We start from the raw sequence: 23584 nt of genomic DNA on the forward strand, positions 1-23584 counted from the left end.
CTCTAGCCCAGCTTAGCACAGTAATGACTCAGAGGGCTCCAGGGCACTCCTCTAGGTTGTAATGTCACACACATTTGCTTCCTTGGAGGTGGCCTCTTTTTGCCACTTGTGTTCTGAGAAAAATGAGCCCTATTTGCTGACAAAAGGTTTGCAAGTTAGTCCTGTTGTGGAAAACATCATGTGAGATGTTTAAGTCATTGAAATGGTCCAGGAAACAGAGAGGAAGCCCAGCAAGCAATAAGGGATTGGTGGTGGTCCTTTAACATTATAAAAGATATCTTCAACATCCCCAAAGCCAGTGGGCTTGGACAGTTGTATGTGTTGTAATTGAAAGAAACAAAAATGAAGGCAGACCATGACTTCAGGACAAATGCAGAGCCAGCTACTGCCAAGGGCCTTTGCCAGCAATACATGTGCTACCTGCACATCAGCTCTGACTCAGTGTGTCTGCTTCTGGTGGCTGGACACCAAACCTCCAGACCGGCAAGTCAATGCACTTTCTCCATCATGCCCTTGAGTATGTCAGAGTCCCCAGGCCCCCTCACTGCCAACTCGCCCATAAAGAAGGCCTAGTGAGAAGGAAGAGATCTGGGTTTACACCAAGGAGCAAGCTGGCTCTAGCAGCATAGAAGCCAGGTTTGATCCCCACCCAATTCCCAGCCAACAGTCCTGCTCAACCCTCTCAGAACACATGCATTTGCTCATTCATTCAGTTCTTAATGTGAACCTGCTGTGGTGACAGAGCCTGTGCTAAGGATAGTCAGTGAGGAAAACAGTTCAGGAACCCTTTTGTCATGGAACTTACAGGCTAGGAGAAACATCCTATATAATAAGAGGCTAATATGCAAATCGACCATACGGCAGAACAATCAATTGCTATGACACACACTGACCACCAGGGAACAGATGCTAAACACAGAAGCTGCCCCCTGATGGTCAGTGCGTTCCCACCTCTGCAGCAGTGCTAAGGATGTCCAACTGATGGCTTAGGCCCACTCCCCAGAGAGCAGGCCTACGCCGGCAGTCAGACATCCCCCGACTGTGAAGGGGTGCAGGCCAGGCTGAGGAACCCCTCCCCTGCCCAAGTGCATGATTTTTGAGCACCGGGCCTCTAGTTAATTGAATAATCTCACTAATCAATATACAATTACCAATTGAAATAAGTGTTCTGAAGGTCAGGGACCCAGCTCAACAAAAGTCTGTTAAAGGGGCCTGACCTAGAAGAGCTGCTGTGGGTAGGGCACCCTGGCTGAGCTGAGAACTGAAGAGGAGGAGTTACAGGCTGAGAGAGAAGTTGGAGACAGCACATGCAGTTCCAAGCCATCTTGGCAGGAGAACAAGACACATTCACAGGAGCTAAAGGGTACTTGCACAGGCCAGTGGGGAGATGATTCACAGGGATTTGCCCTGGGGAAGCCTGAGGACACACCGGGCCCCTGAAAACCCAGTCTTGGCCACACAAGAGAAAGGCCAGAAACAGACCAGCTTCATTCTCCTCTTCCCAGCACCACAGTGGCACAAGAGCAGTTATGAAATCCTAACCTTTCGAAAACGGTGGTTACAGACTACCACATTGCGGATGTTTGTTAGTGAAACTCAGAGGCCCAGAGGGGCAAACAGAGGGAGACCACGGCACATTTGCTCTAGCAGCATTTTTATTTACAAACAGCAATTTCCATGGACTTTATTTATACCATAAAAAAGCCATTTACAAGCAAGAAACAAGAATTCAGAACAAAATTAAGCAGCACTGAAATATTCATATCACAAATCTGAAACAAAATGAATACAAGAGTAAAATATCATTTGAATAAATAAGTCTTAAATTCATGCTATAAAATAATCCTTAATGGCAAGTTACTTAGTTGATACAGCATCCGCTTAGCTAGCTTCATTTACTTCATGTGGTGATGAAGTGTGGAGTTGTGAGGTTACCAGTTTATATTGCAAGATAATGACACTGTTAAGTCATTCAAATTGCTCAACCATTTATAACGGAAAAAAGTTAGCCCTACTAATAAAAGTGGTGAGAGAGATGGTTTTCACATTAGGAAAATGGTCATTCTCAAAGAAACTAGGTAAGTGACCTTTACTACAGTCAGGGCAGCAACCAAAGGCTTGGGCAGCAAGTCCAATGGTTGAATTCACAGCATACTTGTCACTGAGGGGCAGCGAAAGGTCATTTACCGAATCTGCTGCAAGGCTCACTCCAGGACTTGATCAAGAACTACAATAGCCCTGACTGTGCAGACCCAGAGAACACAGGTTCTCTTCCGGGCCAAGAGGTCAAGCACTGGGCAGAAACAGTGGAAACACTCTGGCACTTACTGAGAAAGACGTGCGTGGCGTGTGACAACCATTACAAATTTGGAACAATGTGAATGACTTCTCTGAACTTTCAGTTCAGTTGCACTGAGTAATATGAAATCTATGATTTATGAACTAGATAGTTTCATATAAAGAATTTACATAGTTCCCCAATACTTTCATATATAAAATTTAATAAATAACCCTGACCAGTCTAGAAGCACCATTCAAGGGGCGTGTGCCCTTGGAAAATAGTTTAGGTGTTGCATATTTGAGTCCCTTTCAGTGGAGGCTTCACAGGAAACCATTACAGAATTTAACAATAACGACGAGGACGACAAAATCACAGTAACTAACAGAAAAGGTTGTTAAAATAAAATACACTGATTTCTTTAAAGTAAAGCTCATTCACATAGATGACTTCCCCCCAAGCCCTTGTTTTGTGTTCCTGTAAATTCTTCCTAGAGCCGAGGCTGTAAAAACAAAAGCAAAAACAAAACCACAGGCAAAAATATGCAGGCCTACGGCCTGGGCGAAGGGGAAACAAAGACTTGGTTATAACCGCTATTGTTAGAAAAGACATCTACTCATGCTCTGGAAGATTGGAAATGATCAATTTAGTTCTACAGTATATTCTGCTTAACAGTGAACCGACAGTATCCTTTCTCTGCTGTTTATGTTTAAAAACAAACAAACAAACAAACAAACAACACACACACATAAAAAAAAAAAAAAAACCTGCCAAGGCAGGGTCAACTGGGAGGTTTTTCCCACTGACGAAAAAATTAACTTGTCTTCATATACTCTATTTACAAATATAATTTCTAAATGTATTTACAGCTTTAGTAGAAATTAGAGGGTAAAGAACTGATGAGAAGGAAAATAACTGTCTAGAACCACAAACAGTACAGTATAAAAGTCTTTGTTTTCACAGTTTGTAATAACAGGTAGAACCTACAGGAAAGGACGCTGTCACTGTCTTCACATTGCCTGTGTATGGAAATGGTAGCTCAAGAAGAGACTCAATTATGAACAGACCTAGATGAACTCAGGATATATTTCACTGTAAAAGATTTCTTCACATATCACTTTTATCTTAATGGATTTCTGCATTGGTTATAAATGAGACATCTAATCTAAAACTGTACAGAAATAGGGACTTTGCTTTCCAAAAGGAGTTACACAGCGTACTTCGTCTGCGGAGACGTGAGGTGAACTTCGGGGAGAGAATGTTTCTGCTCTGTGGTCCCGTTAATCCTCCTGGCACATCCTCGTGTGACAAGGCACAAGTATTGCTGCTGCCCGGTCTGAATGGAGTCATCTTTCCCCCGCCACGCACACCGAGAGGCACGCAGTGCGCACGCTCAGTGCTGGCCTCCGCGCTGCCTCCCTCGGAGCCCTGTGGAACCTTACAGTACTGTGTTATGGCTTGAGAATTCTTAACACTGCTAGCAGTGGAAAGGGTAAAGTGTTAGCAACATGAATGGGAGCAAGTGGAACTTGCAGAATGTGGAATTATGATTATTCGAGGGAAACTCAATCAATTTTCTGCCCCTTAACAGTCCCATTACAATGTTTGAACCTGAACTGTACAATCAAAGCAATGTATATTTTTTGTCAAAGACAATTTTGGATAAGTCACTCTTTGGTAAACTCAAACCAGATAAACAGATTGACAAATACAAAGAACTCCATGTAAATAACATTAAGACGGACACGGTGACAAGAACTAGGACCTCGGAGGTGCCTGCCCATGTTCTTCCCCTCTGCCTTGTCCTGTCTGATCGATCACAAAACGCTCTGGGGACCTCTCAGGAGGCCCCGAGCCTGAGTGAAAGGAGAAGCCTTCCCCGAGCCTCACCTCTCATGTCCTCGATTTGGGAATTTCTTGCCACCAACATAATTTTTTATCACAAAACAATTTTTTTGCATTTCATTCTTTAAAAAAAAAAATTAAAGCCAAACTGATTCATGTAAGGAAACATAAATCACAAACATTTACCTGAAACCCCAGGACATAGTTAAGTGGGTAAACACTGGGGTCCGGCCTCCCCCTGGGGCTCGCGGCTTTGACGGGGTTGAGCAAGTGCTGCAGGGAGACAGGCCCCTTACTTAGGCAGTTCGACAGGAAAAAGGCAAACGATACCCGATTTAGCAAGAGCTGCTCCCGGAGCAGGACTGAGTGGAACTGTACGTAGTAACACTGGTGTGGAGTGCAGCAGCCCCTGTGTGAACAGAGCCTGTGTGCTAAGGAGCTGCCGCTGCACGGCCACCGCCCCTGGGACTGTTGCACACAAGGGCCTGAATGACTCATTTTTTTCTCAAAATAACCCCCACAAAACAAAATAATAACCCCCACCATTCTTGGTATTTTAAGAGTCAAAAAAGCATGGAAAACCAGCAAACATCTATTTTTGTTTTCCTTTAACACTTAGCCTCTGAGGTTGCCTTTCGCTTGTTTTCTCTCGGGTGGTGTGTGCTGTTCTCCTTTGGAGATGCCCTTGTGAGTTTCAGAGCCAAGGTTCTCAGCAGAGAGTGTCGAGTGCTGACCTCCCACTCGCAACCGGTAGCACAAACCCACCACCAAACTGTTCACCAAATTACTGCCAGAGGTTACAGTACCAAAGCAATCCTGTAAAGCCTATGGGTGGACAAAATATAGAACTGAAGACAGTTCCTAAAGCACTAATAAAATATTATTCAATAGGACTCAGGTATTTTTTCATACAGTAATGTGTTTGCCAGCACGTTTTTGAGGTCTCTTTTCAAGCTAAAAACTCAAGAGAGGGAAAAACTGTAATTCACTATTCCCCTTAGATTTCACATTTTTACAACTATACTGACCTAAAAGGTATATAACATAAAGATAGCACCACGTGACCAAAAGAATAAATGGTGACACACACAGATTTGGTGACACACAGAGGATCTCAGAGGGCTTGTTAAGTGTTGGTTTCTTTAAGCAGGAAACACTGAGAGTGGGGGAGCCACGGAGGCTCTCGTTAGCACACACAATACTAAGATAGATATATTGCTTGCAATTCCCATAGAGTATATCTTTACAAAAGTACAAATTCCAAGTTGTGCAGTTTCCCTGGGAACTGCATGTAGAAAAAGTTGCTGTGCACCTGAACTGGCTGTTTGAAAAGAGAAAGGAAAAAAAAAACAACCCTACAACACTGCTTGGAGAATATTGTAGACAGAACTACAAATCCCTTTCCTTTAGTGCGAGGATAACTCACGGTAGAGTGATTCGATTTAGTTACCTGGTGTGTATGTTTCTACAGTACGGAATGAAGGTAGATTCGGAGGCCAGTAAAAACACTGAAAACCACTGCTCCTTTGGGGTTGGCTAATAAAACACTACATTATGTAAAAAGGGTCAGCACCACAGGTCATCCAGCTTACCCGCTGGACAACTAACAAAAATTCCAAATGGTTTCCAACCAGAGTTGAATAGGTTTTATGGCATTTGGTTTATGTATTTGTTATGAAGCAGAGCTATGAACACTGTGATTTGCTTTGCTTGCTTTTGGACACAATATTTAATGTATATGAAAACCTATTAATATTCTTTTCTAAGGGAAATAAAAGGGCAAAACCCTACATATTAGGTAGGGATGACAAAGTCAAAAGCCCTGTTCACATTGTATTAAATTATATATTCCTCTTACATTCACCTCAACCAGAATAAAACCAAATTTGAGAATGTATATATCCTATATATATAATAATCACTTTATTATATATATATATATATATATAAATTGTCTAACTACTCTGTAAAAGTAATTTTAAATTAGAAAAGGTTACCCATTTATATCGGCTGATGGCATCCTAGTCTCTCTCCATGGAGATGCACTGGTGCCAGTGCATGATGGCCCAGCGAGAGTATGCCTCTTGGCAGAGAATAAAGGGTCAACCAGTTGGCATAGCTGAGTCACTGGCAGATTTCGGATTAAGAGTTCAGCCAAAGAGGAATACTGTCAGCCTGTGTTTTCCCTGGATATGATGCCCTTCATGCTTTGAGCTCCTGGGGGAAGGGAGGCAGGGGAAGCATAAACACAATGAAGTGTTCCTTCCAGAACCCTTAGAAAAACTGCCAAGAGACCAAGAGGTTTCCAGATGGCTGGGAAAACTAAAGATTACAACAAAGCAAATCACAACTATGCATGGAATAATGTGCTTTGTTTGGGTGCACTTCTTTACCATCTTAATCAGGAGCATCGGACACCGTGTGAATTTCCATCCGAGAATCTAGGGCCATCTCGGAGGCGGATGGGTCATTTTCTAGTTTCTGGTCCCCATACACATCTGTTCTCTCAGGGGACTCGATGCGACTCCTGACTTCAGCTACGCCCGGGTGGTTTTTCCGCAGGTGCTGGTTGAGGGTACCTTGGAAAGGAAAGCACTTCCCGCAGATCTCGCAGCGGAAGGGTTTATCATCAGTGTGGCCCCGGATGTGGTACTCCAGTTGGTCCTTTCGTGTGTACTTCTTCCCGCAGAACTTGCACACAAAGGGGGTGATTCCCATGTGGAGTCGCATATGCCTGTCCAGGCTTCCTTTCTGGTTGAAGGACTTTCCACAGTAAATGCAGATCAGCCGCTCGTTGTAGGGGTACCAGTGACCTCTCACACTCCTCTCCCGGGGACTGCTCTCATACCCAGGGTTGTTCATCACAGCTTCGCTGTCTGACCCCTGCACCAAGCCCTGCAGATCACTGTGCAGGTGGACAGACAAAGCCCGCTTCTGGCGGGCACGCCCTCCTCGGAAACAGCTCAGCATGGACCTGGACGGGCTGGAATTACTCAAGCTTCCAAAAGCCTCCGATACGCTGGTTGGCTGAGAGGCTGCCTGGGAGAAGGAATATGCGTGTTGGAGCACAGAGCTATAGGAACCCACGTTCACTGCCACAACCTGTTCCCCATCCACCATCTCCGTGTGGTAGCCATCGTCTCCCAGAGAAGAGCTGTCGGAACAGCTGGGCCGGTCTGACTTCTCCATCTTCACCTTCACCTCCGCGATCTGGCTCTCCCTCACCAGCAGGTCCCCTTGGTCATGGTCCCCCTCGATCTGGATCTCGTACTCAGAAACGCTCCCGCTGCTCCCTCGGTCTGAGTGCCCTTCCTCCTGCAGGCGGCTGCGCAAAGCTTTGCTGGGCGTCGTCTCCATCCGAAGGTCACTGCTTGTGGTGGGCTGCCGTCCCTGAGAGCAATACGGCGGCGAGATCTCGACTGGGTTGGCAAAGAAGCCGCCGTCTTTAACTCCATTCTGACTCTCGGGAGTCTCTTCAGCACCAACGGTAACGGAGTCAACGTCGCCAACGCTGATCTTTGAATGGATGCTCTCTAGGATCTGCGTGCACTTGTCGATGACACACTGCATCTGGAGAAAGCTAGCTGCCGTCAGAAAACTGACAACATCCTTCAGCTGCAGGGACATTCTTCCAGTGTAACAAAATGAAAGCAACTGTTCAAACACATTGGGATTTTTAATCACTGATATCGACAAGCCACTCATGGTACTTAGTGCTGAATGGTCCCGGAAATACGGGGAGCTGGCAGCGAGGACTGCTTTGTGGGCTCGGAATGGCTGACCCTGGATGTGGACGATGATGTCGCATAGTTTCCCTTGGAGGCGGAGTTCGTTTAGCTGGCTCAGAACGGTGCTGCTGTACTCGGGCACGTCAAACTGAATAAAACTGCTGCTGTCCATTGCTACTGACATGAAGCGTAATCTGTGGAAAGAGAGAGTTTCATAATTCACCAATGACTCCTCACCAAGTACAAGCAGCAGAAGCACCAACTGGCAAAATAGCACCACCACCACTGTAGATACTGTACCTCCTAGGCTCTGCCTGAGCATTCTTCCTCTTACTTATTTTCAGTCTTTCATGTCTTGGTTAATTCACCTAAGGTCAAATAACCAAATGATTGATTAGCCTAGTATCCTAAATGCCAAACTTTCATCTTGATAAAAATTAAAATGTTACACATAGCAGGGCCAATTCAGCTCTGATTGAGCATTTGGTATCGTTTTAGGAAAAGTATTTCCCTGTTTCACCTAGTTTTGAAGATTCTGTAAAAAATAAGTAAATTCATCTAAATAATGTTGTATATTTTCACTTGATGTTTTTCAATATAAAGCATACTGGATAGTCTGAATGGAGCTGAACCTGTTTTAGTTTAGCATCTGAGATGCTGTCTTGATGTGCATTTTTCCCCAAGCTCTGCACACCTTTATAACTTTTTGAGCTGGTAACTCATAGAGCAGAGCTCAGTCCCTTTCAGTGACCAGCTTTTAGGATTAGCGGCCATTTGATCCTGTCTAACACATCCATGGAGACATTTGGTGCTCACAAACATTTTTGATAGCAACAAAAGGATATTTTTGCATGCACCAATGTCTCCATGGACATTTTGGACAGAAACAAATGTTCCACAGGTTTCTTAGACAATAGTGACAAAAAGAGTGCCAGACCTTACAAGTGTATGGGCCTTCACTGGTGCTCACAGCACTGGCACATGAGAATGGGCCTTGTGGACTATTTCCAATTGTAAAAAAGAATTATTTAAATCGATGCTGTTTGAATAATACAAATCTATATATATAAAAACCTAAGCGACTAGCCAACTGGCCAGTAGCTATGACACACACTGACAACCAGGGGGCAGATGTTCAACCCAGAAGCAGAAACCACAGGCATGGAAACATGGAACAGACTGATAAATCTCAGAGGGAAGGGGAGAAGGGGGAGGGTGGGAAGAAATTATCCAAAGATCTTATATGCATACTAGAAGCCTGGTGCATGGATTCGTGCACTGATGGGGTCTCTAGGCCTGGCCTGTGGGGATCTGGCCGAAACTGGCTCTCCGACATCCCCCAAGGGGTCCTGGATTGCAAGAGGGGGCAGGCCAGGCTGAGGGACTCCACCAGTGCACAAGCACTGGGTATCTAGTAAATAATAATAAACTTAGATCCTTGCTTCATGACATATCCAAAAATAACTTCTACAGAAAGTATTTTAAAGCACAAAAAGGCAGATACCAGAAGAAGAGAGATTTAAATAAAAAAGTAAAAATGTATGCCTTGGCCAGTGTGCTTAATGGTTAGAGTATTGGCTGGCTTACTGAAAGGTTGTGGGTTCAATACCTGGTCAAGGGCACATACGTAGGTTGCAGATCGATCCCCAACCCTGGTCAGGGTACATACACATGCACCCCTCCCCTTTTCTCTTTCTACCTCCCTTCCCTCTCTTCCACGCTTTCTCTAAAAAAATCAATAGCAAAAAGATCCTTGGTTGAGGATTAACAAATAAAAAAAGTAAAAACTTATAAAAATACCTTTTATCAAAAAAAGGACAAATTATTAAAAATGAAAGTATAAAACTCTTACAAACAATAAAAACGAAATATAACAATTAAAAAATAGGCAAAGAATATGAACAGATACTTTAAAAAAAAACAAAAATAGCTTTTATTACTAGCTGGTTTGGCTCAGTGGAGAGTGTCAGCCTACAAAATGAAGGGTCCCAAGTTCGAGACCACTCAAGGGCACATGCCCAGGAGGGGGCATGCAGAAGGTAGCTGATCATTGATGTTTCTATCTCTCTCCCTCTCCCTTCCGCTCTAAAATCAAAAAATATATATTTTTTTAAAGAAAGCTTTAAATATAGAGATGAAATGCTTAACAACTTCATCAATATTCAAAGAAATAAAAATTATCATGGGAGCCGGGACTGGTTTGGCTCAATGGATAGAGCGTCGGCTTGGGGACTGAAGGGTCCCGGGTTCGATTCCGGTCAAGGGCATGTACCTTGGTTGCGGGCATATCCCCAGTGGGGGGTGTGCAAGCGGCAGCTGATCGATGACTCTCTCATCGATGTTTCTAACTCTCTATCTCTCTCCCTTCCTCTCTGTATAAAATCAATAAAAAAAATATATATTTTAAAAAAAATTAACATGGGAGACAATTCTGCTTTCTCAAATTGGCAAGACTTAAACACATGACCCAGTTGGCAGTGTTAGAGAGAGTGTGTTTACTAGTACTTCTGGGAGGTAAGTATAAACAAAAGTCTTAAAATTGGCATTTCATTCTTTTAAAAAAATGTTTTTATTTTTCAATTATAGTTGACATACTGTATTATATTAATTTCAGGTGTACAACGTAGTGAATAGGCATTTATATAAAAATGGGTATTTCTCTTGACTCAGTACTTTGTACCATAAAAAAAAAAAAAGCCATGGATATAGGCACAAGGATTTATCCATAAGTACATTCAATTACAATAGCAAATCAATGGAAACAACCTAAATGTCCAAAAATGGAAAATCATTGAAGTATAGTACATCTGTATGCTGAATACTATCGTTAAAATGATTTTAAAGAAAATACAACATTAGCTCCATAAAATGTAAGCCTCGGAGGACCGGGGGTTTTATCTGTTTTATTAACTATCTGCCAGATTACTGCCTGGCACATAGTAGACAGTAAATATTTGCTGAAAAAGTATTTAATAAAACAGCAAATAATCTGGTAACAGATCAACTGCAACTCAATATGAGGGGTCTTTATGGGTAATGGAAATGGTCGAAAATCATTATTGATAGTTGTTACATATTATAAATTAAAAATCAATGAATTATTCAAGTAAAATGGGCAAATTTTGATGATCCTTCTTTCCACTTGTAAAACTTTGAGCAAGGCACTTTATAACCCAAGTCTCAGTTTTATTATCTTTAAAATAGGAATACTAGTCCTTGCCTTATGGGTTACGAGGAACATATGTAGGAAGTAGGAAGCACTGAGCACAATGGCTGTTGGCACAAGGTCAGGTTAGCTATTACAGACTCTTTAGGGAGACAGGATGGTGTAACAAAGAGGACTGCTTTGAAGTGAGACTTGGAGATAAATCCTGGCTCTGCCACTTTCTAATAAAAATAATAACAATGAACATTTAAATCATTTAACAAGTCAATTAACTGACTTCCTTATCTACAAAAGGTCTTGAAAGAACTACTTCCCAACACAACTTAATAATTAGAGGGAAATTAATGCAATAAAAGTGCTTAATAGTTCACATACAATGAGTACTTAACTTGTGCTAAACACCTTCTGTCTTTATTAACTCATTTGGTTCTCTCTGAACTCTGCGAGGAAATACAATTGTTCCTATTTTATGGATGAAGAAACAGGACAAGAAGTGAAGGCCTTTGCCCGGTCCACTGCTAATGGATGAACTTGGTCTGGCTCCAGAGGTGGTGCTCTTATCTACCCCAGACTGCCTTCTAGAAACACAGATACACTGCACCTACCAAGTGTCCAAATGTTACCCATTTGTTACAGTATTTTCATGACACAAGGGTGAGTAAATAGTGACTTTGGGAATTAAAGGTCAAAACAAAGGTGGGTTTAGGCTTTTTAAAGGTACAGCGCCTGGGGGGGGGGGGGGGGAAACAGCAGAACAAGGAAAAAAATACAGTATTTCTGTAAGTGTGTAAAACTGAAAATAGTTTTACAATGAGACTTCTTTCTCCTCTGTATGGCTTTTATCTCCTCTGAAGAAAAGCAGAGAACTGCACTTGAAAAAATAAATCACTGAAGAGAAAGACGAAAGACTATGATTAACACCTCAGAGAGGGATTCCACTTCACTGCAACACGAGAAAGGAAGTGCTTCACTCTCGGTCCTTTACGTTAACACTTCCTTGGCAGTGACAATGAGATTCAGGCCCCTGCCTGGAGTTGTTAACAAGCAACACTCCTGAGGGAATTTGCAGGTAATTTAAGTCAGATTTCCAGGCTAAAGGGAGAAAAAGACAATTAAAAATCACAAGTTCTACACCCAATGACTTGATTTATCTCCAGTGGTCCTAAGGTAAAGGAAGTCACACCCTTTTACAGAGACATCAAATTCAAATATGATCTTCCACTCCTCTGTGTCAGCAATTTCCCAGCACCGATAATACGTGCGCCCAAAGCACAGAAATCCATGCGAGCAGGCCTTCCTTCCACCGGCTGCTGGCACCAGCTTCCCTCTGGCACCCAGGACCCAGGCTTCCCTTCTGCGGCTGGGCAGGAACCCAGGACCTGGGACCCAGTTGGCTTCCCTCCAGCCCCGGCTTTGTCTGGTCTAATTAGCATATTATCCTTTTATTATATATAGGTGTACTGGTTAATAATGCAGATTTTTTCAATAGATAAGAGTTACACATGTTGATATATATGCAATTTAATATGTATGCTATTTTTGTCTTGACAACAAGCTTCAAAACTTCATATGTCAAATTCGCTGAAAGTGTTAACATCATAGATATTTTTACGCTTAAAAATGTCGAATTTTGTGCCAAAAAAAGAGAATTTGCAGGAAGTTTTAATTCATTACTTTATTTTGAAGAAAAGTGTTGCTGAAAGTTATTGTATACTTCAGGAAGCTTGTGGTGAACATGCTCCATTTCAAGATACTGTGAAAGCTGGTTTAAACTCTTTAAAAGTGATGATTTTGATGTGAAAGACAAAGAACGTGCTGGTCAATTTGAACCACACTTTGATGATGAAAAGATCAGAATGGGCCAGAAGACACGGCAAAGTAATTTTGCTTCATGATAACACACCATCACACACTTCAAAACCAGTTAAAGACACGTTAAAAGATCTTGCCTGGGAAGTATTAACCTTTAGTTATATGTGCTGCAAGTATGTATTAGAATTGTAATCACTAAATGGTATACTGCCTGGGAATTGTTATTTTTCTACATTTATAGGAAATATTCATTCCATTTCAATCTTCTGCATGCACAAAACCAAAGGAATTCAAAGATGAATGAGTCCCTGTCTTGCAGTTTGATACAAGCTTCATGCAGATGCCTCCCAACTCAGACATTCGGGAATGGAATCACTTTTGATAATGCAGAGAAGTGATTTATATTAGTTTTTCATTTAGACTAAGTTTGCAGCTTCTTCAGAAAGCATTAATGAACTTGATTATTCCACTCACTAAATACATCAGTAATTTTTAATTCAGTAGATTAATCACTAGTCTTTCTGGCACATTAAGAAAAAAAAAATCCTCAAACTAAACATTCATATGGCTGTATTTTAATTTTTTTTAAAAAAAAAGCACATATAAGCTATTTTTCTTCAATACCATTAATCCTTATTTTAACAATACTTAGTTTTGTTTGTAAAAACTATACTTTGGATAAGAATGTGAAATACTTTTAAAAAGCATACATGGAGAGGACTGAGTTGAAACGGTCAGCTGGGAAGTTCAAAAACTGTCAGCTCCTCCACCTCTTTTGCTCATGTGACCAATGGACATAAGCCTCCCACTCTTCCAATTTCTTTAATTTGAGATGCTTTCACAACCCTGGAAGCAGCTTTCAACTCGCACACAGCCCGTGCGTGGTCTCTGACTGCCACACAGGTCTCAGCAGCGGGCCTGGGAAGGACCGCCTCTGCTGAGGGCAGTCTGGAGCTCATCCAGCCATCGCCACACCAGCCTGGGCAACTGTAAAGGGGATCCCTGCCACCTCCCACCACTCCTTCGCTTGCTCCTCCTCTCACCACCACCAACAACCAACATCTACTGAACACTTGGCTTTCTCCAGAAGGCAGGTATTACTGCCCTCTTTAGAGATGCGGAAACGGAGGCTCCCAAGAGGCTAACTCGCAGGCCTGTTCCACAGTCTGCCCATCTAGACCCCCTGCGCAGTAAGTCTTGTTTAATTTGCCCAATGGGAATGGGAGGACGAGCGGGAGGAGGCAGGAAGAGCGGAGGAAAAGGCAGGATGAAAAGAAAGCTTGCTAGGTCACATTCCTGCCCGAGGGTGGAGGCCAGGAAAAGGGGTAGGACAAGTGGCAAAAGTCCTACTGCCACCCAGGGCTCCTACTCCTTCTGTGAATATATTTTTGTAAGATCCATCAAAATTATAATGCACTTCCCCTGTGACCAAGCAACTCCAGCTCTAGAAATTTACTCCCCTCTTTCTAGTAGAGGTAAGGGCTGTGATCAGACAGCTGACGCATATTATATCTTCCATATTCACAGCTTTTATTCCCCTTTCCTCCTCAGAGCCCGTAACTCTGGGTAACTTTACCTGCTTTAAAGAAACAGCTGTTTCTATATGCCAGAGCCTCAACTAATTAGAAACCACTGATCTAGGGCTCAATAACTGGTCGTTTTACTGTTTGAAGGTGAAAGTCATAGACAGCAGATGCTGCCAAGCCACAGGTTCAGCCCAAGTTCAACAGAATTCAAAGCAGCACTGAGACTGGTGTTCAAAGAGCAAGAGCAGACGTGAGGGGCTCTGCAGGGCTGGCCAGGCACCGAGCACAGCAGCAAGGCCAGTGCAGGCCAGGGGCAGACAGAACCACAAGGAGTGCAGAGCGAGCTGGTTTGGGGAAGATAATGGACACACATGGGGCAGCAAAAGCAGACTGGGCACCAGAGGAGGGAGGCCATTTACACAGTGGGGACTCCGTACGGCCAAAAGCCACAGGAGTGGTACTGTCCTAGAAAGTGCCATGCCAGCCAGCCTGGGTCAGCCCTCCCACACTCCTGAAGTAAAAAGTGAAGAAGAGGGGACCTAGAAATAACCACACACACAGGCTCTGAAAATAAAACTAGGATCTGCTGCAAGACCATATGACAACAAGGCTTAGTAAAGCAAAGCTACTTGAAATCTTTGCAAGATCGCACCCAAAAGCTGCAGAACACAGCACCACACCCGCTAATGCCATTTTATTCTTATGACAGTATCTTAAAAAGACTTGATTATCACCAAAAAATAGCTAAAAGCAAGCATGATTTTTTTTTTTATAATAATGATGTAAAGGCCTTTCCAAACATGACATAAAACCCCAGCAGCCACAAAGGCAAAGATAAATACATTTGACAACATGGAAGTTGATGACAAAAAAAAATCTCCTTAAAGAATAAATGACACAGTGAGGAAAAATACATGCACAGTTGGCAAAGGGCTACTTTGCAAATTCCTTAATTTATATTATAAATCAAACAAATGAGGGTGACACAAAAAATCCTATGGAAGGGGAAAAGGATAACAACAGTTAAAAAAAACACACATATGACCAAAGCACATATGAAAAGATGTTTAGCTTAATTCATGACTAAATGCATGTGAATTACAAAAAGAAAAAATGAGAAGCCATTTGTAATGCATCAGATTTGGGCACATTTTTTTTTTTTTTTAATATATTTTATTGATTTTTTACAGAGAGGAAGGGAGAGAGCTAGAAACTTCAATGAGAGAGAAACATCGACCAGCTGCCTCTTGCACACCCCCTACAGGGGATGTGCCCGCAACCAATGTACATGCCCTTGACCGGAATCGAACCTGGGACCTTTCAGTCCGCAGACCGACGCTCTACCGCTGAGCCAAACCGGTTTTGGCTTGGGCACATTTTTAAAGGGCTGACAAGAGTAATCCTGAGGGATAATCTGGTCAGAGGGATCAAAATGTAAAAGTCATTTGGTTCACAATTAACTGCTGGGAATTGAGCCTGAAATATACAGTACTTACAAAAGTTTGTTAGGATATTGTACTGAGCACTTGTATTTGTTATAATAAATAATAATAACAATAATAATAATGATTATGATAATGATAATAGAGGGGATCAACCTCAAGAGACTGATTTAAAAAACCAATCCTCAATGAAACATCCACAGCCATTCAAAATAATTGGTAGATCTGTGTGCTTTGACAAAAGCTCTAATATTTAGCCAAAACCAGCAAGGTATAGAGCAAGATGTATGTGTATATGTGATCCCCTTCATGGACTTTTCTTAAAAGAAAAAGTATACATTACTGTAGCCATTCTGGAAGTAAATGCATGAAACTATTAATGTTGGTGACTTTGGGGGATGAGAATTAAGGACTGGGAAGAGGGAAGGGAACACTTCATTTTATACTTTTTAAAAATCATATAGCTATATTCTTTCTAAGTTTTTTTCTTAAATAAAAAACACACATATATATTCATGTTATATATTCATGTTACCTAAGAATATATAATTTTTAAACCAAAGAATCTAGAGAAAGATAGGCTGCAAATTAATAATTACTTTATCAAGCAATTATAGAGACAGAAATAAATAACTATGAGGAACAATAATTAACACTGATTATGATCAAAAAAATTTTTAAAAATCAAAATGAACAAAAATAAAAGTTAATGGAAGTAATATTTGAACAAGAGTTTGTATTTAAATGGAATCCAAAGAACGTTCCAGACAGAAGAAGTGGCAGGAGCGGAGAACAGCAGAGTGAAAATGTCTAGGTAGTGGCCAGGGCTCAGGTATGGGGTGACACGGCGAAGAGGAGCACCACAGCTAGAATGTGGAGGGCCTAGAATGCTGGGTTCGAAAACTCAAACCAAATCTGGCCGTAGCCAATTTGAACACAGGTTTAGAGAAGGACCCAACAAGCTTTGGAGACCGAGGGATGCTATCTATTCTAGGAGGCAAGTTAGGTCAGCTTCAGGCAAGCTGCGTTAGGATACCCACTGGGCATCTGAGAAGAGCTGATGGGAAATATGGGGCTGGAACTGCAGAGAAACAAGACCTGGAGATACCAATCCAGGAGTAACCAAAAACTGGGCAAACTGGAGCGAGGACAGGAAAAAGACAGGTGAGAACAGAGAAGCTGTTTGCTCCTATAATAGAAGTATGATAGCATATCTCATGAAGGAGGTAACATTCACAACTAGCCCTCTCCTTGGCACATCTTTCTGCATCACACGTTTTAAGCTGTAATGAAACCAGATAATGAAAACCAAACCAGTGACATCTTCTCACCCTGCTGACCCACTTTGAAGAGAACCTACAAAAGAGGAAGGACATGTAACCGTCATCTGGGCAAACACCCACATGGGCCTTGAAATCCCCTCTGCAGCATCCTTGGGTACAGCTCAGTGACTTTCCCCATAGTGACAACCAGAGCAGAAGTGACAAGCAATTAGCCACGGGCTGATTTTCTCTTTGAGGGCAGGGCCTGTGTGCCCAAAGCCCAGCAGTGTGTCCAGCAGAGCGAGGCTCTCAGCGTATGTCAGGTGATGCGACCTAAACCAAGTTGGTGGCTCAAAATCCATGACCATCACCAGAGCTTCACCCTCAGCTTTCACCTTTCTCTGTTGAAGACCCAAGAGATGCAGGATCGTCTCTGCCAGCAGGCAAAATCTAGCAAGATGGCTCCTTCCCGCTAGACCAGTGGTCGCCAACCAGTGGTCCGCAGAGGTCCGAAAGGTTGGCGGCCACTGCTCTGGCCCATCATCATTCTAATGTGCTCCACTTCATTTAAAAACACCCAGAGACACTTCCAAGGAAGAAAAGCAAGATTGCAAATATTTAAGGAACCCGGAGGTACCCATAATTCTCAATCAACAGGCTCATGATTCCAAATCCTGCTGCATGCGGATACTAGAGACACAGCTCAAACAAGGCCTTCCCTATCGAGCACTGAAGACCAAAGATAACTTGCCTTCTCATTCAAAAAGTCCTTAACAAGACCACAGGAGGAGGCACTAAGGACGGCAGGCATGAGAGCAACCCTAAAAACTAGATACAAACAATTTTTCTAGGTATTTCTGCCCGAGTCTAGATCAAACCTAAAACTGAGCTGTCATGAACTACAATCTAATCCTTTGGAAAGCAGCAGCCAAATAACAAGAAACATTCTGGTGCTGCTGAAACCCCGGGCAAGGGAAAAAATAAATAAAGCGGCATTCTGCAATGGATATTCATGAAGCACTTGTCCTAATTTAAAAGAAAACAAGTCTAGAGTTCTTACTGCATTAATTCATGTGAGGCTGAAGGAACATTTTTATCCAAATTGTTAGATTTCCCACCAAGGCGTTAACATTCTCCAAGGCTGCTCAGATCCACTAATTCTGAGAGCGGGTTCAGTTTCACAGTGGGGTTTGTCTTGCAAAACATCAGAAGCTTCTTCTGAGCTTTCCTAGCAGGGCAGGATGGCCCCTTTAACCTTCCTGGCAACGGGGAAAACCACGGTGACTGAGTTCCTACTGTGTGCTGGGTGCTAAGGAAGCCCTTCACCTGCTCACTGATCTTCACAACACGTGAGGTAGACATTGCAACTACCCTTATTCTACAGATAAGGAAACAAACTCCGAGAGACTAAGAGCCTCACTAAGGCTGGCTGAGTCAGGATTTGAACCTAGATCTATCAGTCTCAAGAGTCAAGATTCTTAAATCCTGAAAGAGTAAGATTTAAGCCCAGGCACACTGGAGAGATGCAGGGTTTTTATTGGTGTGGGACTCTTACTGACCGACTCTGAGAGGAAAGCATTCTCACTTAAGGATGTACCATTACACTGACACAGTGATAATTAAGGGTTACCATGCGCTGTGCCTTTGAGAAGTTTGTATCCATTTCTCTGCAAAATGTCCATTCTTTTTACTTCCATCTATGAAGTGAGCAAATAGATGTTTCAAATCCTAATCATAAATTAGAAAGACTTGTTTCAGGTAAAAGAATGAATAAACTTTCTTAAGGCAATGAACTAAAAAATGTCAAGGAGCAGCATCCTATATACCTGCTTACTGCTGGCATTTCAGGGGCACTGGACCCAGAAAACACATCAAGTCCCGTCTCTTATGACAAAGGATTAGAAAAACTCACCTTGAATTGTTTTCTTCCATGAGGTTTTCCATGCCATCAAAACCAACCAGAAAACAACCATCAGAGGTTAAACTGCATTCAGGTGATGACCTTCACTAAGCTAAACTCAACAGTTTGCCAGCCATAAAACATTAAATGCACACAAGAAGTCTGACAAACACTAAGCAGAATTTAACCAAAAGTAACATAGAAATTCATGGGAATAAGACATAGTGATGGCACTCTAGATTCCTGACTGGCATTTTTAACAAGTGCTTGAGCTAGAAGGTGGAAGCAGAACCCAGGACATTCAGAAACCCACAACCCAGTGCATACACTGAGGTTCGACAGCCTGTTATTTCCCACTGTGGTGCATTCACACCTAATATTAATCAGAGTGATTAAAAATGTAATAAGTAGTTAGTAGGTGCCGCAAGTTTTGCCAGCTCTTCGTAAACTTTTCACTTTAAAACTCATGGCAACTCTGTGAAGTGGATTTTCTCCCCGCCCTGCAGGTGATAGCGAGGTGCAAGGCATTCTGCAAACTGCCCAGGTCTCAGAGCTCTAAGTGGCCTTGCTGGAATGCAAACCCAGGCCTGTCTGATTCCAAAGCTGATTGATGGTCTTTCTTTCCCCACCGCCTCCGAACAAAGAATTACATGATATTTTTTTCTTTTCCCGCAATTAAGAATAAACATTTTAATGTTTCGAAGCTTTGTTTTATGTTACCGGCACCCTAAGAATATGAAAACTGAAAACATCCACCTAGAACGGGAGCAGTAGACATGCAACACATGATAGAAAAAGCTGATAATAGAATGTCCTTTAAAAAATTGTTTATCAACAAAAATCAAGTATTTGGGTGCCTATGATAAAAGTCCAGCTTCAGTATTAGATACCAGGGCTCAGGGAGATAGATGCTGTAGGGCCCAGTGCCCCCAAAACCTCCCAGTCCACTCAGGCCAAGAACAAGTTCAGTGAGCAAGACTGCGATGCACAAAGGCACGGGGGAGGGCCGTGGGGAACACCCTCGGAGGAAGTGTGTCTGCAGCAGGGGCTCGAAGGAAGTGAAATGGAGAATTCACACAGAGGAGCAGAAAAAGGAGGCCAGCGCTTCGGAAGGGGAAACAGCAGGGGCAAAGCCTTCAAGAAGCGATTTTTCAAGCGTTTTCATCTCATGGTTCTCATACACTGCTAAAATTCTGTGGCATGCAAAAATATAAACTTTTCCCCAATCTGACCCCCCGCCCCCGCAAAAAAAAAAGAGGAAATTTTGATTCATTCACTCACACCGGACAGCTATTGTGTTCATTCTTTTTTAAACTGACAATTGAAGGGAAGAGAGGTCAGTGCCCCTGACTAAATAGTCAGATAGGAGATGTTTTAAAAACCCTTGCGGCACACCGGGGTGCCATGGCACCCTGGCTGAAAATCACTGCCCCAGAGATAGTCAGAGACTCGCTCCCAAAGGATAGGCTGGGGAAGAGAGAATCAGGGAATAGTTTCAGGTAGGTGAGGAGGGGCCAACCAAGGAGAGCCCTGAGAAGACAGGGTGGGCAGTGGCTGGACACAATGTGGTGTAAGCGCCATGGCCTGATCACCTGGCCCCTGAGGTCTCTCGTCCTCTCCCACAAGCTATCATGAACCACCCCAGTCTCCTGCCCTCCCCACCGCCTACAGAATAGTTTCAACCCTGGCCTACTGTTCAAGTTCTTGCTCGAACTAGCCCACTCAATCCTTCCTCTTGGTCTCTTCCCACACGAACCCTTCTCTGCCAGGAGGCTGGTCTATTCACTAACTCCGTAAGATCACTAGATCTGATTCCTCTTTTCCTACCTCAATCTCACCCTTGAACAAACCCCACTACCTCTTTCAAGCCTTCCCTGACCACTTGGCCTCTCATGACCGCCATCTCTCCTTCCTCTTAATTCTACAGCACACAGCCTGTGGGATAAATGACCCCTTTGCAGGTAAAGTCTCCGCACCTGGGGTAAGGCGGCTCGGGGGCGAGGGGTGTCTCCCACTACACTTTCCCCACCACAGGGAACGGCTTCTTGACATTTAATAAGCTGGCAAACACTCAACTCTTTTTTTTTTTTTTTTTTTTTTTACTTCCTATATTAAGTTTGGCATTAGCATAAAGGAAGGATGGGGAGGCGGGTACTTTTCAAGTCGGAGACCAGCTAAGAAGCTGTTGCAATAATCCAGATGTGAAGCAAAGAGGGCCTGAACCGGGGAACAAAGGGAAAACGGGCAAATATGAACAAGAACAAAAACTGGGCATGCAAAAACTCCGAGGGGTGTGACTGACCACTTCTAGGAACAAAAGCCAGGGGTGGACAGTGAGGAAGATAAGGTTTAGAAACGCTCCTTGGAATCATGTGAAAGCCTGTCTGAAACCTACTGTATTGAGTGGCCCAAAAAAGTCCCCATTTGAAAAATTCTTCAGTGAAACTGCCTAATATCCTGAATCAGAGAGACAGCCCTTCCAATGTCAGGCATGCCCAGAATGGCAGAGTTGGAAGGGTCTTCAGAGAGCTCATCTAAAGCCCTCACTGCCCAGAGGGGGAAACTGAGGCCGGGCATGGAAAAGGCTCGCGGGAAGCCCCCAGACTCCCAAACCAGTGGCCCTGAAGCACAGCCGCCGAGCCTGTTGGGACACTGTGTGCAGCCCCAGCCCAGCCCTCGGTCATGGCTGGACGGGCGGAGGGCGAGGGTGGCCGTGGAGACGTCTCGGGCCAAGCACGACGTGCCGCCCGGAGAGAGGCGGAGGCTCGGGGCGAGGGCAGCGCCAACCCCGCGGCCCGGCCGGCCCCCCGGGGCTTTCCTCCGCCGCCGGCCTCCCCGTACAAAGGGGCAGCGCCCCCGAGGGCCACGGGCCCGGAAGCGGGGGGTCCCCGGGCGCCCGGGCGGCGGCTGGAGAGCCCGGGGCAGCTGGCCGCGCGCGACCCCTTACGCCCCTGGGCTCGGGGCGCGCCCCGGGGCCCCTCGGGGAGGAAGGGGGGAAAGCCTGGCCCAGCAGGTGCCCGGGCCTCCCGACCCCGCCCGGCCTCGGCCCCAGCCCCGCCGCCCTCCCGCCCACCCGCCGGCCCGCCCGGCTGACCAGGCGCCGAGGCTCCCGCCCCGCCGCGCCCACGGGAGCCGGTCGGCGGCCGGGCGCCGTCCCCGGTCCCGCCCGCCCTGACCGGCCTCGCCCGCCGCCCGCCCGCCCGCCGTCCCCGCCGGCGCCTCACCTGCCGCGAGCGCCGCGCTCACATCGCCCGCCGCCCGCGGCGCTCCCTCCGCCGCCGCCGCCGCCGGCGCCAGGCCCGTCCCCGCCGCTCCGGCAGCCGCCCAGCCCGCGTCCCCCGCCCCCGGAAGCGCTTCCCGGGCCCGCCCCCTCGGCGCGGGCGCTTCCGGGCAGGCGCGGGCCGAGGAGGAGGGGCGGCGGTGGGGCCCCCTCGCAGGGGCTCCAGGTCCCGGGTAAGCCCCGCGCCCACCCCGGAGCCTCGCCGCTCCCGGAGGCCTGGGGCGCGGCGGACCCGGGCCCAGCGCCGCGAGGGAGCGGCGGCGCCCCGCGCTCTCCCCTCCGCCCGCCGCTCCTCGGCGCCCCCTGCCGGCGGGAGGCGGGCTCCGCGGCGGAACGCGCTCGGGGCTCCCGGGGGCCGTGGGTGGAGGTCAGGGTCCCCGGCTCAGCCCTCCCCTCCCGAGATCCTGACTTCGCGGCCTTTGGGGCGCCTGCGGGTGACCGGAGCTGCGCCCAGCGGGGCAGCTGAAGGCAGTGGGGTGCAGTGGTTCGTAGCGCGGGGCCTGGGGACCTGCCATATCCGGTTACTTAATGTGGGACCTTGGGCAGATTTCCTCTCCTTCAACATGGAGATAAAAATTACGAAGTTGAGGTTATAAAGCCCCTGTCACAGAGCAGGTCGCAAAAAATGTGCATTGCCAGATTCTTGGAGACACTCCAACCTGGACACTGGAGTGGGCGTGGGAGCCTTGCCCAACGTTGTACTCTCCGCCGCCGGTGACTTAAAGCATCCTTTAAAGGGCCTCTTTGCATTTTGGTGGACTCCTCAGTAGTTGGCAGAGAGCAATTGTCCTTTTTCCGACTTTGTAATAAAAGTTAACTAGGAGCATGAGCAGACTGTTGAACCTCAGAGGGAAGGCAGGAGGGGGGTGGATGGGAAGAGATCAGCCAATGGACTTGTTTGCATATATGCATAACCCGTGGACACAGATCATGGGTGGTGAGGGCTTGGAGGGGGAGGAGGGAAGAGGGCTGGAAGAGGTTTATAAGGGAGGGAGGAAGAAGGACCTATGTAATACGTTCAACAATAAAGATTTTTGTGAAAAAGTAAACTAGGAGTCAAAGACACTAGCTCCTCTTCACGATATAAAGCCGACTTCCTGATGCTACTTCATCCTTTGCAAGCAGGAACTCTCTCCAGGATCCATCCAGTAGCCATCTTCTAACATGTTACCCTTTGTTTTTTGTTTGTCTGTTTTTTAATATATTTTATTGATTTTTTTACAGAGAGGAAGAAAGAGGGATAGAGAGTTAGAAACATCCATGAAAGAGAATCATCGATCAGCTGCCTCTTGCACACCCCCTACTGGGGATGTGCCCACAACCAAGGTACATGCCCTTGACCAGA

The 23584-nt window shown here is 45.1% G+C and overlaps 2 protein-coding genes across 3 annotated transcripts in view; both read right to left on the reverse strand.

Annotated features, from left to right (window-relative positions):
- Positions 1-22287, reverse strand: part of RALGPS1 (Ral GEF with PH domain and SH3 binding motif 1) — a 241292-nt gene extending 219005 nt beyond the window's left edge. Inside the window, exon 1 of the mRNA XM_084898361.1 lies at positions 22184-22287. The gene's annotated coding sequence lies outside the window, so the exon portion shown is untranslated. The remainder of the gene's footprint in view (positions 1-22183) is intronic.
- ZBTB34 (zinc finger and BTB domain containing 34) lies at positions 1644-22293 on the reverse strand. 2 transcript variants are annotated; one of them, XM_084898384.1, is made up of 3 exons: positions 22184-22293; positions 8152-8219; positions 1644-8045 (listed from the first exon to the last, which is right to left on the reverse strand). In XM_084898384.1, exon 3 carries the CDS (start codon positions 8033-8035, stop codon positions 6521-6523), a length of 1515 nt encoding a protein of 504 aa, XP_084754510.1. In that variant the 5' UTR covers positions 8036-8045; positions 8152-8219; positions 22184-22293; the 3' UTR covers positions 1644-6520. The 2 variants fall into 2 exon arrangements, with proteins under 2 accessions (XP_084754510.1, XP_084754509.1); XM_084898383.1 differs by lacking the exon at positions 8152-8219 and having other exon boundaries at positions 22184-22284.
- Between the last annotated feature and the right edge of the window lie 1291 nt (positions 22294-23584).

Source organism: Pipistrellus hanaki, assembly GCF_964339955.1.
Source record: "Pipistrellus hanaki genome assembly, chromosome: 11".
In the NCBI taxonomy this organism is placed as follows: domain Eukaryota; kingdom Metazoa; phylum Chordata; class Mammalia; order Chiroptera; family Vespertilionidae; genus Pipistrellus; species Pipistrellus hanaki.

Bases quoted from the DNA above. Each gene is read 5' to 3' on its own strand.
- ZBTB34 (XM_084898384.1), bottom strand. From the start codon at position 8,035: ATGTCAGTAGCAATGGACAGCAGCAGTTTTATTCAGTTTGACGTGCCC.